Source organism: Vulpes vulpes, chromosome 12, assembly GCF_048418805.1.
Source record: "Vulpes vulpes isolate BD-2025 chromosome 12, VulVul3, whole genome shotgun sequence".
In the NCBI taxonomy this organism is placed as follows: domain Eukaryota; kingdom Metazoa; phylum Chordata; class Mammalia; order Carnivora; family Canidae; genus Vulpes; species Vulpes vulpes.
Genome location: NC_132791.1, coordinates 133775613 through 133794458, shown reverse-complemented (window position 1 = coordinate 133794458; position 18846 = coordinate 133775613). Strand labels below are relative to the sequence as shown.

The window sequence follows — 18846 nt, the reverse complement described above, 5'->3', positions numbered from 1 at the left end:
CGCCCCAGCTGCTCGCTGTGTGCTCTGTCCTCTTGCCTGAAAGCCCCCAACACTTCATCCCCCATGCTTGTCTCTCTAGGGGAAAAGCCTCCCTTCCGGGGCCGGCATGGCGTGAGGCCAGGTTTGCTGCTCGGATCTCACTTAGCCCTTACTTATGATCCCCCAGCCCCAGCCTAGACTGTACATCTCTGGGTTCTCACATTTGTTCCAGGTCTTCTAGGCAGCCCCTCTCTGCCAAGTCTCGGGGTCACCCTCACCTCCAAGGGGTGTCCTTCTTCCGCACCAGTTCTTTCCAGTCACTTGCTCTCCTAGTGTTTGTATTCCAGTCTCTCCTCCTCCTATTTCCCCCTGCCCACCCCCCCAACCCCCAGGCTCTCAAGTCTGATCTCACTCCTCCACCTGCCCTTCCCTCTCACAGCTGAGGTTCTGGGCGGTGATGATGGCGATGCTGCCCAACACCACCCCTGCCCCCATGATGTCAGAAGGTGCCACTGTCTCATAGAGTACATAATACTGCAGCATGAGGGCCACCACGACCTCAGAGTGCAGGACGGCGCACACCAGGGCTGGGTGGGCCTTAGTGACTGCGTAGCTCACACACACAAAGGAGACCAGGGCCAGGATCCCCACTGCCCCCACGCAGCTCCAACTCAGAGGATCATTGGGCAGCACAGGCGTCTGCAGGACAAAGAGGCCCGGCACAGAGCCCACCAGCCCCACCAGGCCAAACAGGAAGGCCACTGTGGGTAGGCAAGAAGGGAAGTCCAGGGAGCGATACACCAGAAGCCCCAGCGACAGTGCCAGGCCGCCCAGGAACGCTAGCACGTAGCCCAGGGCGGTGTAGAGGCCTGTGGTCCCCTCCTGCAGTGTCCCTAGTCCAGGTCCCACAATGATGATGAGTCCCAGGGTGCTGCCCAACAGGCCACACCAGTCGTAGCCGCTGAGGCCCTGGCTCTCGAGGCAAAGGGCGAGGAGGGCAGAGCAGACGGTGGAAGAACCTTTGCGGACCGTGGCCGCGTTGCCAGCAGGCACCACCTGAACCGCGCTGTAGGCGCATCCAATGCTGAGGACGTTGAGCAGGGCGTGGAGACAGGCCCGGCCCCGGACATCAGGAGGCCCCAACAGTGGGTCACCACGCAGTTTAAGTATCAGGGCAATGGGGAGGTGGAAGAGACAGCGACAGATGAGCAGCTCCAGCGAGGGTAAGTGAGAAGCCTGGTAAGCCATACGGGAGAAGGGGCCCACGAAGCCAGCGGGCAGGCCCCCACCCAGCAGGGCCACAAGCAGGCCCTTGGTGGCATCGGAGGGCCGGCAGCGCTGGTGCGAGGGGAGGCTGGGTGGAGTGGAGGGCGGCAATGGCTGGGTGAAGTCGGGCAGGTTGAAGTAGGGGTGACTGCCAGCCTGTGAGGGAGAAAGGAGCTCGGGCAATAGGGGGACCCGGGCAGGGCGGAACCCAGGCTGGGGTCAGAGACCTTGCAGGACAGTAGCGGGCCAGGCTGCCTTGCTGAGGAGGGCTCCCAGCAGCTAGAAGGGGCCTGTAACTGGATGAGGTGGTACAGTGTGGGCCTTGGGTCTCTCTAAAGCACGAAACGGGGTGAGTGGTCCTGGAGCATCGCGTTTCTCTGGGTATGCTGTCCAGGGGAGAAGAAAGAGAGGACTCAGGGGTGTTCTGTCGGTTTGGGGAAGGGGAGGCAGCCTCAGATGCTGCGTGTCTGTGTGATGTCACAGGTTCCTGTGGGGGGACATCTGGGTACACCATTGTGAGTTTCATTTGTAGGTGTCTCCAGGACAGCCGGGAGGTTTAAGAGGAAGAGACAAAAGGGAGCGGCCAGGAGCTACGGGGAAGGGGGCTCTGCCTCCCTGACCCCCACACTCACCATCTATCCTTGGACTTCCTCCTCGACTCCTGGCTCAGGGGGCCTGGGCCCTTCAGAGCTCCAGCCCTTGTGACCTGGTTGGAGTGGGAGTGGGGTTCTTCCCTGGAACCTTCCTGAGGTGGGGGTGGGAGGTTCTTCCCTGGAACCTTCCTGAGGTGGGGGTGGGCCTCGTTTCTCATTGTTTCCAACCTGGCTTGCTTTGTCTGTCTCTCCAGCCCCACAGTTGGTCTTATTCTCTTTTATGAGTAGCTATGTGATGAGACTCCTTTGGCTTCATATTAAGTTATTTACTTACGTCTCACCTTGTTTCAGAATGCTTTTGCGGGAAGGAGCTTGAGGCCTGGCTCCTCTGTCTCCTGAGTTTTGAATTTTTGAACGCCAGGGAGGAGTCTCTTGGACTGTCCCTCTGGAGTTTCAGGAATGTGTGTTTCTTGTGCGTGAGCTTGCACCTGGCGTTTTGTTGGTGCCCTCCCAGGAGGCACACGCCAGGGCCTCTGCATTTATGCAGAAGTACATAGATGTGGATATTCCTGCCGGTGCGGACAAAATAGGAAGCTGCGTGTCCATCTGCACTGGTAGTCATTTACGTGTGCTTGCTGTGGAGGGCTGGGGCCTGCCTGGCCGCCAGCCTGCTGGGGGGCCCTGTGCATATCTGGGGAGGGAGGGTAGGCATGTGCGTGGATCCAGGGCTGCCCCCTCCCCCGCGCCCCCGTGAGAGTGCTGAGCCCGGGTCTGTGGGTCCCCCTGGGCCGGATCGGATTGTGAGCCTGCCATGTTGTGTGTCTGCGAGAGGGTGTGCGTGCTCAGGGACCCGCCGCCGAGTGAAGGGCGTGCAGGGGGCGGGGGGGGGGGGCGTCCCTTGCCCGGGAGTGGGGGGTCGTGAGGGCCCACGGGGCTGCGGCGGCCAGGCCCACTCGCCCGGTGCCCAGCGGTCCGGCAGCCCCGCGCTCCTGCGCCGTGCCGGTATGGGGATCGGTCTGGGCCGAGGCCGTCGGGCGCGCTTGCCCCGGAGCCGGAGCCCGGAGCCCCGCGTCGGTATCGGCTGCGCGGCGCCGGCCTCCTCTCCGCGGCGGCGGCGGCGGCGGCGGCGGCGCTGGGGGGGGTACTGTTTCCGGGGGTGGGGGTGGGGGTAGGACCGGGGCGGGGGGGGAGCCGATGATGTCAGCGGCGGCGGCGGCGGCGGCGGGGCCGGGCCGGGGCCGGGCGCTGGGGGGGCCGGGGCAGGAGCCGGAGCCGGAGCTGGAGGCGGGCGAAACCGGAGCGGCCGGGGGCGGCCACGGGGATGAGCCGGGCCTGGCGGACGCGGCGCCATCGCAGTCAGGTGGGCCCCGGGGCGAACCGGGCAGGGCCAGGGCGGACCGAAGCCAACGGCCGGGCCCCCTCCACGCTGCCCGGCGCAGCGGGGGCCCGAGCCGCGCCCCGCGCCGGCTCCCCTCCGGGCTTGACCTGGGGGCTCAGGGGTCGGGGGCTGAGCTTGGCCCCGCCTCCAGGCGCGCGCGGCGCGGGGGGCGACTAAGGGGGCCCCGGTGCGGCGTCCGACCCGGCGGCGGCCGGGGGCGCGATCGGCCGGGCCCGGGGAGGGGGCCGCGCTCCTTCCCCTCCCCAAGGGTTAATTCTGCAGCCGGGTGCTCCCCCCGCCCCGGGGGGCAGGTTGGGGGTGGGGTGGGGCGGGTGTGAGCCCGGGCCGGCGCTGCAAAGCTGCTGGGAGGGCGATGGCGTAGGAGCCAGGCAGAGAGGGGGAGGGGTGGTCCGCCCGGCGCCCCGGAGTTGGGGTGTGCGGGGTGCGCAGGGCGAGCGGGGGCCCCGGAGCCGTCGTGCCGTCGGGGCAGGCTTGTGGCTGCGAGTCCTGGAGATTGTGTGTCTCCTGCTGAGTTGTGGGGCAAGGTAAACCTCTCCCGGACACCACTGTTTGTTGGTCTGGCAGTCAGGGGGTCCGGGCAGGGCCCTCCCAGAGCCACGGGGACAGAGAGCCTGATGGAGGGGTGTCCAGTGGTGCGGGGCAGAATTACAATATGTGGCCCCGTGGCTTTGGGTGACAGGTCCGCATTGGAAAGCAGGGCACAATCCATGCGGAGTTTGTCAGATGTGTGGTTTTATGTATGTTTTTTGCCAGCATGTGTTTTCTTGCACGTATGTGTCTTTTGCTGCGCACATGAACTATTTATGAACTGTTGTTTTTTGCATAGCTGGCGTGGTTAATGTGTGTGCTCTGGAGGGCACCAGAGTGCAGCGTGTATGTGCCTCTTCCGAGGGGCCTGTTGTGTACCTTTGGGTGGGAAGGTGTCACGTCCGGGTCCCCTTTCCGTGGCCCCGCCAAGGTGTGGTCTGGTGTTGGCAAGGATGGCCCACAGGATGTGTCTGTGGGTCTGTGTGTTGAGTGAGTTGCATGGAGGCAGCACATCTGTAACTCAAGTCCTGAAGATCTGGGGCCCGGGAGAAGCCCCAGGGTGTGTCCCAGGTACCTGTAGGGCAGCAGGGCACTGCCGTGTGAGGGGCTCCAGGTGGAATGTGCCGGTTGTGTTTATGGGATCGTGGGCAGCTGGGCGAGGGGAAGGTTGTGTGTCTGTAACATTCTCTATGGGATTCTTTTGTGACGTTGTTTGTGGGAGCCTGTCCGTGCTCTTGGACTGGGCAGCGAGCTGGTCAGAAAACACTTGTGGGGAGGGAGGTGGCGTGACAAGGGCAATGTGGGCCTCAGACTTGGGAGATCAGCCACTAGCCGTGTGCGTGCCTGTCTTCTGCGCGTTTCAGTGGCCGTGTGGGGCTGCTGTGGGGCTGTGTTACGAAGGAGGCAGGCAGATAAACATGGGGCAGAGCAAGGGCAGCAGGCGGGAGGCCTGGGTGGTGGCGAGGTGGCCCAGTCAGGCTCTGTTCGGGGTCTGAGTGCTTGCCCCCCTCGAGGCCTGCCCAGCGCGTCAGGGTCACCGAGAGGAGAGGCCTGGTGGCTGCAAGGAAACCACATTTGGACAGAGTGGCTTCTTGGACATGTTTATGTAAAGGCCGGGTGTGACTCTTGTCACTGAAATGGAAAAAAGAAACACGAAGTTTTCAATCCCATCCTCCTGCTTCACCCTCTCTCTGCCCCCCTTCTGAGTACCTCTGCTTTTCCTGCTCCTCTGTGACGCACACGGTACTGCTTCTACCACTGTGGAAGGGTCTGGGAATGGAATTCACTCACTAGGCAGATTGCTCAGAACAGGTTTTCCTCACCTTTACTGCCTGGGCCCTCATGTAGGGGTGTGTGTGTGTGCGTGCCTGCGCACCGCAGTGTGCTGCACCTGGCCTTGCTGGGGGAGGGGTTGGTTATGTAGGGGGATGGGGCTGAGTGAGCCCTGGCTCCCCGTCTATAAAATGGGGCTAAAAAAAAAAAAAAAGGGATCCCTGGGTGGCGCAGTGGTTTGGCGCCTGCCTTTGGCCCAGGGCGCGATCCTGGAGACCCGGGATCGAATCCCACATCGGGCTCCCGGTGCATGGGGCCTGCTTCTCCCTCTGCCTGTGTCTCTGCCTCTCTCTCTCTCTCTGTGACTATCATAAATAAATAAAAATTAAAAAAAAAATGGGGCTAATTCCCTGCCTATCTTCCAACAGGGGTGCAAGTGGCGCCTGGAGTACATACCTGGAAATTAGGTACAGATTGGGGGGCCGTGCCTGTGCCAGCCACTGCGGATCCCCTTCTCAGGGCCTGGCTTGTAACAATAGCAGTAAACCCTTACTGAGCACGTACAGCGTACCAGACACTGTTCTCGGTGCGTTGTATATATATGATCATTCATTTACTCTCTACAGCACGCCGTGGAAGTAGGTGTTCTAATCATCTCCCTTTTTCAGATGAGACAGCTGAGGCCCAGAGAAGTTAAGTAATCTGCCCAAAGCCACTTAGCTGGGAAGAGGTAAAGCTGGATTTGAACCCCCGCAGTCAGGCTCTAGATCCTGTGCTCTCTGACGCTGTTCTCTGTTGCCTTTCTGAATGAAGCCTTGTGTGGGCCTCTCTCTGCACCCACCCCCATGCACACACACTTCTCCCCAGTTTCTGCAGAACTTAGCACCCAGTACCAACCTGTCTCAGAAGACCTGTGTGCTTAGACAATGACTTGGGGAATCCCAGCCTAGGGAGAGCTGGCCATGGGGGCACCAAATGTTGACGAGCCAGGCGCAGGAGAGAATCCCTTGTCCTGTGAGTCAGGGAGAGCCAAGAGGGGGGTGGCACTGGAGTTACATTTTAGAGGGTTTTAGGAAGAGGCTAGGAAAGGTTGCATTTCTGGCAGAAGAGCCAGCACAGGCAAAGACAGGGGAGCTGTGTAGCTGGTTGAGGTGGGAGAACCCTGTGGGTGCTTGAAGGGAGTCTAACTCAAGGCAGGATTGGGAAGGAAGATTGGAACTGGACCCTTGAATGGCTGGCAGAGCGATTTGAATTATATTCCCAAGCGAGTAGGGACCAGGGAAAATTACTGAGCCCAGAACTGATACTGCCTGAGGTCTCTGCAGACAGGGACCCTCAGTGAGTGGAGGGCTAGGGGGTGGGAGGTAGGCCTAAAGGCAGAGGAATAACCTTGGGCCAGGCAGGTGTTAACCAGGGCTTAAGCTAGTCCAGGGGCCAGAGGCTGGTTGGAGGGAAGGCTTCCAGGGCTGTTCCCAAGCTGGGCCACAGATCCGACCCTGCCTGGTGAGAGCTGGCCCTGGGAGCGAAGGAAAGGGCGGAGTCAGACATGACACAGTTAAGGCTTAGCACGTGAGACCTTATGTGGTGATTTCTGTAATCCACCGGCAGGCCATAGGCCCCTTCAGGGCAGGATCTGGTGGTCTGACAGAGGGAAAAGACTTAGCATCTGGGTTCAGACAAGTCTGGATCTGAATTTTGAGCCTGGTGCTCCCAAGCCGTGTGACCTTGAGCAGGGTAGATCCCTCTATGAGTCTCAGTTTTCTCATCTGTGAAATTGGAGTAACATAAATGCCAACTCTGGGTGGCCGTTCTGAGAGACATTCAGCGAGACCATTCAGCGAGACAATCCATGTCAAACCCTGGAAGTATATGAGGCAAAGCGTGAGCCCCCCAGAAGTGGTCATGTCATCCTGCTCTTCCCCAGCTGCTGGCCGGCTCTGTCCAGCACTAAGGGTGGCTTCTTTCCTGAGGGTGGACAGACCCCATGAAGGCTTTGAAGAAGGCAGGTTCATTCGTTCACCAAAATATTTTTGAAATCTCCCATTATGGGACACGTGGGTGGCTCAGTTGGTTGGGCATCTGCCTTCAGCTCAGGTCACAATCCTGGGGTCCTGGGATCGAGTCCCATGTAGGGCTCCCTACTCAGCAGGGATCCTGCTTATCCCTTTGCCTCTGCCTCTACCTGCTGCTCCCCCGTTTGTGCATGCTCTATCTCTCCATCAAATAAGTAAATAAAATATTAAAAAAAAAATAACAGAAATCCCCCATTATGTACCAGGCAGTGGTCTAGGCATTGATGAGAGCAGTGAGCAAAGCAGTGACAACCTCCCTCCCTTGGAGCTTACGTTCTCGAAATAAATGAACACTATGCTTTGCTAAGTGCTAAGGAGGCATCATAGAGGAGAGGCATAGGAAGTTGAGGCATGTGGGGGCAGCCAGGAAGGCCTCCAGGAGAAGGCACCTTGAGGCAAGGCTTATAGGAGGTGGGACGCCGAGGCATGGGGCCATCTGAGGAAAGAACGTTTCGGGGGCAGAGGGAACAGCAAGAGGCAAAGCATGTCTGGTGGCGGTGCTCAGAACCCCAGCTCAGTCACATCTCTCAGATCACATAGCCAGTCAAGGGTGGAGAAGAAACTGTGAAAACAAATAAAAAACTTAAAAAACACAGAACCACCAAACCTACCATAAACCTGATTTCTGCCCCCTCTTCTCTATACCACTTCCCTCCACCGCTTTCCAGGACTGAGTTTCCAAGATAATAATAAGAGCTAGCATTTCTTGGGCACTTAACCAAGTACTCTTTTAGGTACTGCTGGTTAGGAACTGGTTTAATCTCTACAAACAACTGTGCCATGCAGGAACTACTCATTATCCACCCCCCCCCCCCATAGACAAAGAAACTGAAATATAGAGAGGTTAGGAAACTTGCCCAGGATCACATAACTAATGTCTTTACCTTTGTAAAACCCCGTAGGGTTATGACTGTCAGTGATGGGCAGCTGAACTCCGGAGAGCTGGTTCCAAACCCCAACTTGGTTAGCAACGAGACAGGTTGGGGGTGGGGGTGGGGAGGCTGGTCACCCCACCATTGCGTCCTCTCCACTTTCAGGGGAGGAGTTTGGCATATTGAAAGCCTCAGTTTACTCATCTGTACCGTGGGGCAGATGACGGCCCCTGCTGTTGCTTATCTGGGGTTCTTTTGAGTGGTTGAAATGAAATGACGCAGATAAAATGCTTAGCACTATGCTAAGTATTTCATATGTGGCAGCTACAAGGACCACGATGGTGATGCTCCCTGGTGATTTCTAAGGGCCCCGCTGGCCTCGGACCCCCGCAGTTCTAAGGAGCCCTGACAGGCCTTCTGCAGGTGCCTTGGCTGTCAGCATATGGCCACACAGCAGTAGGCGCCAAGCCTAAGCGCCTGTGCAGGTGGGCAGGCCTGGCCAATGGGAGGGGCGGGGCGGGGCCTGGAGCTCACCTGCACAGGCCTGCTACCTGTGGAGGAAGGGGGGCCCTCCTCGAATTTTTTTTCCCTTCCTCTGATTTTCACAAAGGTACTAGATGGGCCAGTGGGCCCCTAGTGGATGCTGTTGAAAGAAAAACAACTGGTTGAAAGAAAAACAACTGGTTTTCTATATTATCTCCTCACAGCACCTGTGAGTGCAAATGGGGGGGGGGGGGGTGAGTTTTGCACACCAATTCTCTGACACCAGCAGGGGATCCTACAATTTGATCTGATCCTAATATCATCTACCTGGGGATACAGTTCGATCCCACAGATTAAGGGGACTCACCCCCATGAGACTGCCCGTTTCAGATGTCCTAAGTCTGGGCCTCCCATACTGCTGACCAACCAGCTGTAAATGGAGGTTTCCCATGACCCCCTCTTCAGCTCAGAGAATTTGCTAGAATGGCTCATAGAATTGAGGGAGATACTTGCTTAGGTTTCCTGGTTATTGCATAATAAAGGATACGATAATGCAGGGGAATAGCCAAATGAAGAGATACATATGAAGTCTGGAAAGGTCCTGAGCACAGGACCTTCTGTCTCTGCGGGTTGGGGTACACTGCCTTCCGGTCACATGGTCTGACCCAGAAGCTCTCTGAACCCCATAGTGTAGAAATTTTTATGGAGATTTCATCCTGTTGGCATGATCGAGTATTAACTCAGTCTCCGGCCCCTCACCCCTGCATGGAAGATGAACTGAAAGCCCCAAGCTTCTAAACATGGTTTGGGCTTTCTGGTGACTAGCCCCCAACCTGAAGCTCCCCAGGAAAACCCCCAAGGTCACCTCATTAAGCACAAAAGATGCTCCTGTCACCCAGGAAACTCCAGAGGATTTAGGAGTTCTATGTCAGGGACCAAGGTCAGAGACCAAATATTAGCACAAAAGATGCTCCTATCGCCCCTATCCCTTAGAAAACACTAAGAGTTTTAGAAGCTCTGTGTCAGGAATGGAGATGAAGACCAAATATACATATTTCCTATAGTATCACAGTACCACAGCTATAAACCTGCTCTTCATCCTGACAGAGCCAACGACACAGGCTTCTAAGTCAGACTTGCTGGTATCAGACCCCAACCCTGCTACTAACCAGTCACACGTCCTAGGGCAAGCTACCTGACATCTTAGCTTCAGTCTGCCTAATTAAAATGGGGAAGCTGGGGCGCCTGGCCGCCTCAGTTGATGGAGCACGTGACTCTTGACCTCAGCGCTATGAGTTTGACCCCCATGTTGGGTGTAGAAATGACTTAAAAATAAGATTTGTTTTTGTTTTTAGATTTTATTTTTTTAATTTTTTTTTTAATTTTTTTTTTTTTTTTTTTTAATTTATGATAGTCACAGAGAGAGAGAGAGAGAGAGGCAGAGACACAGGCAGAGGGAGAAGCTGGCTCCATGCACCGGGAGCCCGATGTGGGATTCGATCCCGGGTCTCCAGGATCGCGCCCTGGGCCAAAGACAGGCGCCAAACCGCTGCGCCACCCAGGGATCCCTGTTTTTAGATTTTATTCATGAGAGACCCAAAAGAGGCAGAGAGAGACACAGGCAGAGGGAGGAGGAGGCTCCTTGCAGGGAACTCAATATCGGAGTAGATCCCTGGACCCTGGGATCATGCCCTGAGCTGAAGGCAAACATTCAACCCCTGAGCGTGTCCCTAAAAATAAAATCTTTTTTTTTTTTTTTTTTTTTTTTTTTTTTCCTAAAAATAAAATCTTAATAGGGTAGTGATGAGGAGCAGAGGAGGTCATACAAGTGAAGCATTGGCTCTTGGGGACCCCAGCAGGAAGGACTGTGCTTATGGGGGTGGGGGAGCTTTCCCTTTCTCCTCACTTTACGACCTGAACTGGACACCAGTCCGCATGAGGTGGTGTTGGGGATGCTTCTGCAGGATTCTCACCCCATCTGTGATCCAGCAACTAAAGGGGTGACACTTGGCCCCGTACTGGTGTGTGCCTACCAGTTAGGGTTGTTAGGACTTCTGAGTATTACCCCTCTTTACCACCTTCCTCCTTCTCCAGGAGAGGAATCAGAGCAGTCTTTTTGGGAACATGAAACAGGCTGTGGCAAGGAGGCCTTCCAGCCCAGATAGTGTGAGTCATAAGCAGGAAAAGAGCATGGTTTTTTAGTGGAGAGGGATTCGTGAGGAACTCCTGATGCAGGGTACTGCAGAGGACGTGTGGCCTGGGGCATTGGGAAGGAGAGCATTCCCAAGTTTCATGAAACGTGGACAAGAGGGGTCAAGAGCCCAGCCCCACTCTGTGAACAGGCACCCCCCTGTTATTACCAGCTGTGTGTGACTGTGGCTCTGGAACTCAAGACCTTCTGCTGAAAAATGGGACCTCAAGCCCTGACTATGCCCACAGGGGAAGTGGCTGTGTACTTTCTGTAAAGTGACCAGCACAACTCAAACTTGGGTTGCCTGCTATTTCTTTCGGATGGGGCCTTCCAGCAAGAGATGAGGTGAGGGGTTGCATGTCCCTTCCCCCTTGTCAAGCCAAAGTCTTAACACCACCAGCTTTCAGAGTAAGATGTGGGATGCAAGCTTCATGCTGGGTCTGGCGGCCTTTTCAGTGCCCTCCAGAGATGGGAGCAAGCTGTCGTGTGTATGAATCCGTGGTCTTTGGTGGTCACCTGGCACCTCCTCTAAGATCTATGGGGCTAGGGTGTGTGTGTAAGTGTGTGTGTGTGTGGGGGGGGGTTCTCTGCTGAATTGACTTTCTAGCAGTTGGGTCCAATAAAAAAGCTCTAGCAAATCTATTTTGATATGTAAATGAGACTATTATAATGAAAGACAACATGCAAATCTTTGATTTTCTTTGAGCCCCGAAGATTGGGCCAAAGGGACTGTGAGAGCGATCCAAGAGGCGTCCCTGGACCTATGGGATCTAACTACGCCTGCTATGTTGTTTTGAGGTGAATTGGGAATATGCAAATCATCTTGTTCTTATACTCCTCTGGCCTTCTTATACTCCTCTGGCCGCAGAACAAGGCTTTGCAATAAAGCGTGTGACCTCCAAGGTGCAACTGGATGCAGCCAAACCAAGAACCCAGCAGGCCCCCGGGAGGGGGTCAGGGTCTGCAGAGCAACTCGGGCGTCCTCTCTCGGACCTCAAGTGCTGTGCCAGCCCCACCTCCTGGAGTCCCTTCTCGCCAGCTCCCTTCCTGAGGACGCGGTTTGTTTCTTCAACAGAAGGAAGAGGCCCCGCACCAGGGAATCACTGAGGCACCCCCGCTCTGCTCCATGTTGGCTGTGCTCTCAGGTGAGACGTGCTGCAGCTGCGGCTGCGGGAAGCTGGACGTGAGACAGGGCAGCCGGTTTCCTGAGACTGGGGAGTCCTGCCAGGTGGTCACTAGTCATCGTCATCCTCATCATGGGGAACTGCTGCTTCCGTCTCTAATCTGTGACTTTGGAGGCTCTGACCCCTTGACCTTCATTGTGACCTGAGCTACCCCTGGCCACCTCCAGTCGCAGACGTTTGACATGCTAGGGCTGGATGCTGGCCAGATTGGTGTGGCTAAGGTTAACCCCTGCCTTCTGTGGCTGGCAGTTTGTCCCTCTGCCCCCAGCCTCTGATCTACAGCCTCCAAGGCCTCTCCCCTCCACCTGGCCTCTGACATGCTCCCCTGGCCTCTTCTCCGTCTAGGCCTGCGCCATGCCCCCCCCAGCGGAGGTGACAGACCCGTCCCATGCCCCCGCCGTCCTGCGCCAGCTCAATGAGCAGCGTCTCCGTGGCCTCTTCTGTGACGTCACCCTCATAGCTGGAGACACCAAGTTCCCTGCTCACCGCAGTGTCCTGGCTGCTTCTAGTCCTTTCTTCAGAGAGGCCCTGCTTGCTTCAGCTCCACTGCCCCTCCCACCAGTTACTGGGGGCCCTGCCCCCAACCCCGCCACCACCACAGCTGCCTCTTCCTCCTCCTCCTCCTCCTCTTCCTCCTCCTCCTCTTCCTCCTCCTCTTCTTCCTCCTCTTCTTCCTCTTCCTCATCTTCCCCACCTCCTGCCTCACCCCCTACATCCTCCCCACCCCGGGTCCTGGAGCTGCCAGGGGTCCCGGCGGCTGCCTTCTCCGATGTCCTCAACTTCATCTACAGTGCCCGGCTTGCTCTACCTGGCGGCGGAGGGGACGGGGCAGCGGTGGCAGAGATTGGAGCCCTGGGCCGACGTCTGGGCATCTCCCGCCTGCAGGGCCTGGGGGAGGGAGGTGATGCCTGGGTACCTCCGGCCCCTGCCCCCATGGCCACCTCGCAGTCGGAAGATGATAGCTTTGGCCCAGGGCCCAGACCAGCCGGGGAGTGGGAGGGGGACAGGGCTGAGGCCCAGGCCTCTGACCCACAGCACCCCCTGCCTCGGCGGCCCCTCCCCTGCCCACGATGCGGGAAAAGCTTCATCCATCCCAAGCGGCTGCAGACCCACGAGGCCCAGTGCCGAAGGGGGGCCGGCCCTCGGGGGCCTGCAGGGCTGGGGTCGGGGGGCCCAGGCCCCAGCGGCCCCGCGGGAGTGGATGCCTCAGCCCTGCCTGCCCCGGTGGGTTTCCGAGGCGGCCCTGAGCACGTGGTAAAGGTGGTGGGCGGCCACGTGCTGTACGTGTGCGCAGCCTGCGAGCGTTCCTACGTGACCCTGTCCAGCCTGAAGCGCCATAGCAACGTGCACTCCTGGCGGAGGAAGTACCCCTGCCGCTACTGTGAGAAGGTGTTCGCGCTGGCTGAGTACCGTACCAAGCATGAGGTGTGGCACACTGGGGAGCGCAGGTGAGTGGCCTGGGGCCTGGAGGTGGGGCCGTGGCTGGGTGGCAGTGGTGGTGGAGCAGTCAGGATCACCCCGCAGGGACCACAGGGGGAAAGAGGGGGCAGGGGCAGGCAGAGCATGGGGCCCAGGGAGTTGCCCCGAGACTGGCCTGCTGGCCCCTTGAGGTCACTGGTGCAACCGCCTCCCTCCAGCCTCGGTTCCCTTCCCCAAGTACCCCTGGGTGCCCAGATGGGGCCTGGTGCCACGGGGAGGGCCAAGGCCGGCGAGGAAGTTGCCCTGCTAGGAAAAGACGGTGGGGGAACACAGGCATGCCCACTGGGTAGTTGGAACATGTATTTCTGCAACATGCCCTTGCTTGTAAACCATTTCCCAGATTCATCCCCAGAGCCCCGAAAGGCGGCTTCATGAGTTAGGCAAGGTGTGTGATTACTCCCTGGTTTGCAGATGGACCAGCTGGGGCCTAGCGTCTCACAGCTGATGGGGGGGCACTGAACTAGCACTGGTATCTCTGGCTGGCAGGATGGGACAAGCAGCATGAAAGGAGGGTGAACGAACAGCTGGGGGAGTCATAGGTGTGAGCGGAGGACATGGGAAGCTGAGGCCCTGGCTCCAGGGCCTCTGACTCAAGTGTCTCTGTCCCCGCCTTGTTCCCTGCTGTCCTGGCCCAGGTACCAGTGCATCTTCTGCTGGGAGACCTTTGTCACTTATTATAACCTGAAGACCCACCAGCGAGCCTTCCATGGCATTAGCCCGGGCCTCTTAGCCAGTGAGAAGACACCCAATGGAGGCTACAAGCCCAAGCTCAATACCCTCAAGCTGTACCGCCTGCTCCCCATGCGGGCAGCCAAGCGGCCCTATAAGACCTACAGCCAGGGAGCCCCTGAGGCTCCCCTTTCTCCAAGCCTCAACACACCGGCCCCCGTAGCAATGCCTGCCAGCCCACCGCCCGGACCCCCACCCGCCCCCCAGCCCGGCCCCCCACCCTCAGTAATCGCTTTTGCCCACCCGGCTCCCTCTGTCATTGTTCACGGGGGCAGTAGCAGTGGTGGAGCAGGGGGTGGGCCGGCCAACACAGGGGGAGCCCAAGCCGCCTCGGTCATCACTTACACTGCTCCCCCGAGGCCCCCCAAAAAACGTGAGTACCCACCTCCTCCCCCTCAGCCTGCAGCCACACCAACCAGCCCGGCCACGGCGGGCAGCCCGGCCACAGCCGCAGGCCCGGCCACAGCCACGGAGGAGGCCAAGGGCCGCAACCCACGGGCTGGAAGGACTCTGACCTACACGGCCAAGCCAGCTGGCGGGATTGGCGGGGGTGGGGGTCCCCCTGCGGGGCCTGGCCGGGGCCCCTCTCAGCTACAGGCTCCACCTCCACTATGTCAGATCACCGTGCGGATTGGAGAGGAGGCCATTGTCAAGCGCCGCATCTCAGAGACTGACCTGCGCCCAGGGGAGCTGAGCGGAGAGGAGGTGGAGAGCGAGGAGGACGACGACGACGAAGAGGACGACGACGACGACGACGACGACGAGGACGACGAGGCATCGCGGGCTGGCGGGGAGGACCAGCTCTGGCGGCCCTACTACTCGTACAAGCCCAAGCGCAAGGCGGCAGCGGGCGCGGGCGGCAGCGGGGTTGGCGCGCTGTCCCGGGGCCGCCGGCCGCCGCGCTGGAGACAGAAGCCCGAGCGTAGGGGCTGGGAGGAGCCGGCGGCCGCCGAGGGGCCCGCGGGCCGCGGCCGGGCCGAGCGGAGGCACCGCTGCGAGGACTGCGCCCAGACCTTCGCCACCCTGCGGAAGCTGCGCAAGCACCAGGAGGCGCATGGCGGCGGCTCGCACGGCGCCCGCGGCGGCCGGCGGTCCTCCAACCGCTTCGCCTGCCCGCACTGCGCCAAGGTGTGCAAGACGGCGGCCGCGCTGAGCCGCCACGCGCAGAGGCACACGGCCGAGCGGCCCGGGGGCGCGCCCACGCCCGTCATCGCCTACTCCAAGGGCGGCGCCGGCACGAGGGCCGGGGATGTTAAGGAGGAGGCTCCTCAGGAGATGCAGGTCTCCTCGTCCAGCGGGGAGGCGGGTGGCGGGAGCGCGGCCGCGGACGGGGCCTCCAAAACCGCCTCCCTGCAGGACCCCGTCATCTCGGGGGGCGAGGAGCCCCCGCTGGTGGCGGCGGGGGGCGCCTACGCGTACCCGCCGGTGCAGGAATTTCCGCTGGCTCTGATCGGGAGCGGCCGTGAGTCCAGCGGTGGGAGGGGGAAGGGGGGTGGCGAGGGGCCGGTGGGCGCCGGGGAGGGGGACCGCGTGGAGGGGATGGGGGCTGCCAAAGTCACCTTCTACCCGGAGCCCTACCCGCTCGTCTATGGCCCCCAGCTCCTGGCTGCCTACCCTTACAACTTCAGCAATTTGGCCGCCCTCCCGGTGGCCCTTAATATGGTCCTACCTGATGAGAAGGGTGGCGGGGCCCTTCCCTTCCTTCCGGGGGTCTTCGGCTACGCAGTCAATCCTCAAGCAGCGCCCCCCACGCCCCCAACCCCGCCTCCCCCCACTCTCCCCCCACCAGTACCCCCTAAGGGAGAAGGGGAAAGGGCAGGGCTGGAGAGAACCCAGAAGGGAGATGTGGGGTGAGCTCTGGGCCCACCTCCCCCTTCACCAGATGCCACCCTCCCTGAACCCCCTGCCACTACCAGCTCCCTGGCTTCCCTGCCCCCTTGGGAGCCCCTCCACACTCTTGTGCAGGGACCTGGGGGCCCCTGGAGCTCAGGGGTCAGGCTGCTTTGTGTGAGATTATAGTTTTTCCCATCTCCTGGGAAGGGATCTTGGGCGGTTCCCCTCTCAGTTCTCCTCCAGGGAATGGCCTCCACGAGGGGCAGGGCCAGCTCTCATCCCTTCTCTAGCCCTCGGGGCAACTGAGCAATATACTTATATGAATCTCTACTCACGGCCCCCACCAGCTCTGAATGTCTAACCCACCCTCCTGATTCATAAACCCCGAGGGGAAACCATCTCTTTCACCTAGTGATCTCCCCTCATTCTGAAGCTTTCTCTAAGCCCCTGCCTAGATGCTTCCTACCACATTCCATTCTTCATGGCCCAGGGCCTGGACCAGACCATTGTGATACCTGACACCTGCCCACCTGGGAGCATGGCTTGGGTTTCCATTCTCCCCAGAAGTGGGTTTCTATGTCCCTCTTTCCTTCACGTCGAGATGCCATGCCTTCCTTGGCTTTCATGCCTTTGGATCTTCCATATTCCTCCTCATTCTCCTGGACTCTGGAGATGGCCTCTTCCAATCCAGGTCAAGGAGGTGTTGAGGGGAGGGCTACCCATCTGTTCCACGGCTGAGCACTTTCCCAGCCCAGGGCAGCACTAATCTTGGCCCTGTCTTGACCCCCAAATCCAGTGAGCCCCAGATTCTTCCAAGGCAAAGGGGTGAATAGACCGCACCTCTTCCTGCCTCTACCTATGGCCTCTTCTGGGCTGAATCAGATTTGGGGGCCAGGATGGAGAAGTTCCGTATGGAATGGGGAAGGGAATCTAATTCTCCGTTTTTTCCTGATGGTTTCTCCCAGACTAGACCAAATAGCCAGAAAAGTGATGGGGGTTGGATGGGTGGGTAAGCCCAATTTGCACATGACCTCCCATCCTTACCTTTACCTCCGTCTTCCCCAGTGTCGCTTCCCTCACCGTTCACTCCAGGTGGTTTTTGGGGAACCATCCTACTCCCTTGGTGGGCTTTGGGGTATCCCCACCGACTTTTCCTCCAGAATAGCACCTTACACCCCATCTTTGACTCAGTTCCCCACACCCAAAGATCCCAGCCTAGGGATGGGGTGCAGGGACCATCAACAGTCCCTAATCCCTAATTTGCACTAGTTAACCCTGGTCAGGGGTCCGTATGTTTCCTTCCAGTGGGGGAGTTGAAGAAATGTTTGCTCCTACTTCTCTTTGACGACCGGGCATCCCCACTCTGTGATTGGATGAATATTTCCTATCCCACCCACTTCCTGCCCTCCCCCCCCCAAAAAAAAAACAGCTCACAAGGGGAGAGCCAGTTTGGGGGAGCAAATCTGATAAATGGGAATTAGAGGAGTGCAGTTTAAAAAGGGGAAAGGCTGCCACCGTTTAGATGAGAGCTTTATCCCATCTACTGTTTTCCGGGGCCGAGATGGCTGCCCTCTCATGCGGCTGAAAGGGCAAGATCATGGCTTTTGGAGGGAGGTGAGCTTGGGTGGGGAAGGACCAGGCATCCTCCTGCCTCCTCTTACCCTCCTCCTCTATAGGAAGGGGGAGGGTTTTGACAGGCTCCTGAATGTTAACCACGGAGGAGTCACTCCTTTACTCCTCCTCTGTCTCTTTGCACTTTTCTTGGTCTTGGCCACAGTCCGAGTGAAGAGTTTCCTACTGAATGTACCAAGTTCCAATTTTTAAGGGGGTAAAAAGCTTAAAACGGGAAAAATGCAAAAAAAAAAAATCACTAAAAAATTCCCACAAATCTTGTTTCTGGCACTTTAGAAAAACTGCGAAAAAAGAACATAATAAAGAATACATATATATATATCTACACACAAATTTTATATATATATACACACACACACACACATATATATATACATACACACACACACACACACGCACGCACACGGCGGAACCACAAGAGACAGAAGCCTTGGAGGCAGGGGGCAGATGTGATGACAGCTCCCCTATATCCTTAACCTGCACTCCTCTGAGGCAGAAAGAAAGGCACAGGGAACAGAAGGAGTTGAGGATGGACCGGGGCATTTGAATTTCAGAACAGGTCAAAATTCCAAAACCATGGACATTTGGGGAGAACTGAGATTGCAGACATTTATTTTTCTCGGGGAAACATGTTTTAGGAAGGTAGTTTCCAGAATTTGGTGGTTCTGGGCAACAAACGAGATTGTGGCAAATTGGAGATTAAAACATATGTATCCAAAGCTGGGGAACGTGAATATTGTGAATTTCAGATGTTGGAAATTTGGGATTTTGCCATTTCGTCTTTTTGAAAATTACTCAAGTCTTGTCAGTTTGTGCCCTTCTTGCCCATGTTCCCTGGGGAGAAGGGTGATGGTGGAGTGGAAAGGCCACTGGTTCTGTGCCACAGCACGCAAGGGTTAGAATTCTACAGACTGTAGCTCTATACGTAGTGAGGACCCAGATTTAGAGAAACTGACCAATATTTATCTCCGCATTTGTGTGTGTGTCCAACTCTAGGCCAATAAACCAACAAGACAAACAAACTGTGCTCTGCAGTGGGATGCCAAGTGCACTTCTTTGCGTGGCTGGTGGGTCGGCTGGACAGGGACACGCTTCCCTTGTCTGCCAGGGATCCTGGGGGCTGTGGCTGTATGATCCCTCTGAGGGCACAGCTTCCAGCAGCTGAGGAGGTGTGAGGGCTTGGCAACCCTGCCTACTTCACGGTAATGGCTGCAGCCACCAGGGCTCAAGCTGACTTTGGTCTGACCTCCAGGCTGAAACATTAACTCAGTCCAGTTCACACAGCCTGCTGGGCCCAAGAGCCTCATGTCCCCCTGCGCCTTAAACCTGGTGCA

The 18846-nt window shown here is 58.0% G+C and overlaps 2 protein-coding genes across 6 annotated transcripts; one reads left to right on the top strand and one right to left on the bottom strand.

Moving 5' to 3' along the window:
- Window positions 1–95: 95 nt before the first annotated feature.
- Window positions 96–1613, bottom strand: SLC35G6 (solute carrier family 35 member G6). The gene is made up of 2 exons (XM_072731952.1): window positions 1587–1613; window positions 96–1458 (listed from the first exon to the last, which is right to left on the bottom strand). Exons 1-2 carry the CDS (start codon window positions 1611–1613, stop codon window positions 388–390), a joined length of 1098 nt encoding a protein of 365 aa, XP_072588053.1. The 3' UTR covers window positions 96–387.
- ZBTB4 (zinc finger and BTB domain containing 4) lies at window positions 1085–18534 on the top strand. 5 transcript variants are annotated; one of them, XM_072730143.1, is made up of 4 exons: window positions 1085–1202; window positions 11731–11800; window positions 12185–13287; window positions 13954–18534. In XM_072730143.1, the coding sequence occupies exons 3-4, from the start codon at window positions 12194–12196 to the stop codon at window positions 15899–15901; spliced, it is 3042 nt and encodes a 1013-aa protein (XP_072586244.1). In that variant the 5' UTR covers window positions 1085–1202; window positions 11731–11800; window positions 12185–12193; the 3' UTR covers window positions 15902–18534. The 5 variants fall into 5 exon arrangements, with proteins under 5 accessions (XP_072586244.1, XP_072586241.1, XP_072586243.1 ...); XM_072730140.1 differs by lacking the exon at window positions 1085–1202 and adding an exon at window positions 3061–3198; XM_072730142.1 differs by lacking the exon at window positions 1085–1202 and adding an exon at window positions 3611–3761.
- The last annotated feature ends 312 nt before the right edge of the window (window positions 18535–18846 follow it).

Bases quoted from the DNA above. Each gene is read 5' to 3' on its own strand.
- SLC35G6 (XM_072731952.1), bottom strand. From the start codon at position 1,613: ATGCTCCAGGACCACTCACCCCGTTTC. The intron at 1,459-1,586 runs GTGCTTTAGAGA...CTCTGACCCCAG, and splicing joins AGGACCACTCACCCCGTTTC to CCTGGGTTCCGCCCTGCCCG.
- ZBTB4 (XM_072730138.1), top strand. From the start codon at position 11,419: ATGGGATCTAACTACGCCTGCTATGTTGTTTTGAG. The intron at 11,454-11,730 runs GTGAATTGGGAA...TTTCTTCAACAG, and splicing joins GCCTGCTATGTTGTTTTGAG to AAGGAAGAGGCCCCGCACCA. The intron at 11,801-12,184 runs GTGAGACGTGCT...TTCTCCGTCTAG, and splicing joins CATGTTGGCTGTGCTCTCAG to GCCTGCGCCATGCCCCCCCC.